Here is a 1139-nt window from a genome sequence, read left to right as displayed (position 1 = left end):
CAGCCTCATGGCTCTGCTGCTTGTGAGCTGCCGCAGCAGCAGCCGCAGCATCCCTTGGGCGGGACGGAGAGCGCTGCTGCGGGACTGCAGCAGCAGCAGCCGCAGCAACATCCGCACATGATGGAGAGTGCTGCTGCAGCGGGCCACCGGCAGCAGCAGCAAGAGCTGCTCCAGGGCGGCCTGCTGCAGCCCCCCCAGATGCTGGGGGCCCTCCCGCCTCAGGCGCTGCTGCCCCTAGGCATACAGCAGCCAGGATATCACTTTCTGCTGCCAGGGGGTGACCTGAGGGGCCCCCAGCAGCTGCCGCATCTGGCCGCAGCAGCAGCAGGTGGTCCGCAGCAGATGCAGGCGTTTGGGTCTGCTGCGCGGCCGGGCGCCGGGGCTCCGCTGCACCCGAACCAAGCAGCAGCAGCCGCTGCAGCAGCTGCAGCAGCAGCAGCAGGAGCAGCAGCCATCCCCGTCTACGGCATCGTCGGCAGCAACTTGCTGCCCTGCGGCGCAGGTCTGCCGCTGCCCCACTGCGGGGAGGTCCCCCTGGTAATGCCTGCTTCAGTGCCGCCGCCGCTGCTGCATGTGATGCAGCAGCAGCAGCAGCAGCAGCCGGGGCCCTTGGCAGGGGGAGCCCCTCCCCCGCTGCACGTTGCAGGGACGCCTGCTGTGCCTGCGGACGCCCGGCAGCAGCAACACCCGAGGGCGGACCCGGGGCTGCAGCAGCAGCAGCACTTCAGGATGCAGCAGCAGCAGCAGCAGCAGCCCGGGGGAAGAGCCTTGTCTCGCCCCGTCTCCGAGATGGCAGGCCCTGCTACAGTTGCTGCTGCCCCTGGAGACGCCAGGGGCTCCCTTGCGGAGGGCCCCCCACCGATGGCTGCAGCGGCAGGGGATGCAGCAGAGACAAGCGCGCAGCCCTCGAGCTTTGCAGCAGCAGCAGCAGCACCTGGTGCTGCAGGAGCCCCGCAGCAGCAGCAGCAGCAGCAACAGTCTGACCGACGTGCGAGAAAGAAAGTGCAAAACGTCCCAGTAGATCGTGCAGCAAAACGAGAAGCGACGGACAAGCAGGAACAGCAGCAGCAGCAGCAGCAGGGAACAGCACCTGCTAGCACTCACCCATCAGATGCGCCTGCAGTGTCCTTAACCGCAGC

At 68.0% G+C, this 1139-nt stretch overlaps 1 protein-coding gene across 1 annotated transcript in view; it reads left to right on the top strand.

Annotated features, from left to right (window-relative positions):
* Window positions 1-117: 117 nt before the first annotated feature.
* ETH_00037850 (uncharacterized protein) overlaps window positions 118-1139 on the top strand; it is a gene marked incomplete at both ends in the record, with an annotated part of 2135 nt that continues 1113 nt past the window's right edge. Inside the window, one exon of the mRNA XM_013373976.1 lies at window positions 118-1024. Within this exon, the coding sequence (XP_013229430.1) occupies window positions 118-1024 (907 nt within the window). The remainder of the gene's footprint in view (window positions 1025-1139) is intronic.

Source organism: Eimeria tenella, genomic scaffold (assembly GCF_000499545.2).
Source record: "Eimeria tenella Houghton genomic scaffold, Eth_scaff1862, whole genome shotgun sequence".
In the NCBI taxonomy this organism is placed as follows: domain Eukaryota; phylum Apicomplexa; class Conoidasida; order Eucoccidiorida; family Eimeriidae; genus Eimeria; species Eimeria tenella.
This window is presented reverse-complemented; position numbering and strand designations above follow the sequence as displayed.